General features: G+C 47.5%; 1 protein-coding gene across 1 annotated transcript in view; it reads left to right on the top strand.

The window, feature by feature from the left end:
* Positions 1–518, top strand: part of SARC_12468 (hypothetical protein) — a 2,131-nt gene continuing 1,613 nt past the window's right edge. Inside the window, exon 1 of the mRNA XM_014293427.1 lies at positions 1–213. Coding sequence (XP_014148902.1) covers positions 126–213 — 88 coding nt within the window. The 5' untranslated portion in view covers positions 1–125. The remainder of the gene's footprint in view (positions 214–518) is intronic.

Here is a 518-nt window from a genome sequence, read left to right as displayed (position 1 = left end):
GCACACCAACAGTGGTGCGCAATCTGATTGTAGCGCCATTGGCTGAGGAGTGGGTGTTCCGTGCGTGCACACTGCCACTGCTAGTCCCTGCATTCGGATGGGCAAGGGCTGTGTTGGTGTGTCCCATGTTCTTTGGCATAGCGCATATGCACCACGTGTATGAGTCCGTCTTTGTACGAGGGGAGCCTTGGAGAACAGCACTACTGCGTGCGGGTGAGTGTGTCCAGACTCCAGAGGGGTTGGTACTGGGGTGTCAGTGTGCCTGCATTCATACTTGCACTATCACTTATCCGTAACATTAGAACAGTTAGTTTATATTATATAGACTGATCATTTTATCAGCGCAATTGGATTGAGCAAATCAAAGCTGATAGTTACCACCGGTTGGTTAATCCCTACTGGAAACTGCCCGATGTTTCATATACAGAGATACTTCTGGTTTACGTGGATGGCTGAAGGCTTTCTCTCTTTGCTCTGAACATTCCCTGTATGAATGTGATGGTGTTTTTATTTTATAG

Source organism: Sphaeroforma arctica (assembly GCF_001186125.1).
Source record: "Sphaeroforma arctica JP610 unplaced genomic scaffold supercont1.2323, whole genome shotgun sequence".
In the NCBI taxonomy this organism is placed as follows: domain Eukaryota; class Ichthyosporea; order Ichthyophonida; genus Sphaeroforma; species Sphaeroforma arctica.
The sequence above is the reverse complement of the archived record's forward strand: the minus strand, read 5'-3'. Positions and strand labels throughout refer to the sequence as shown.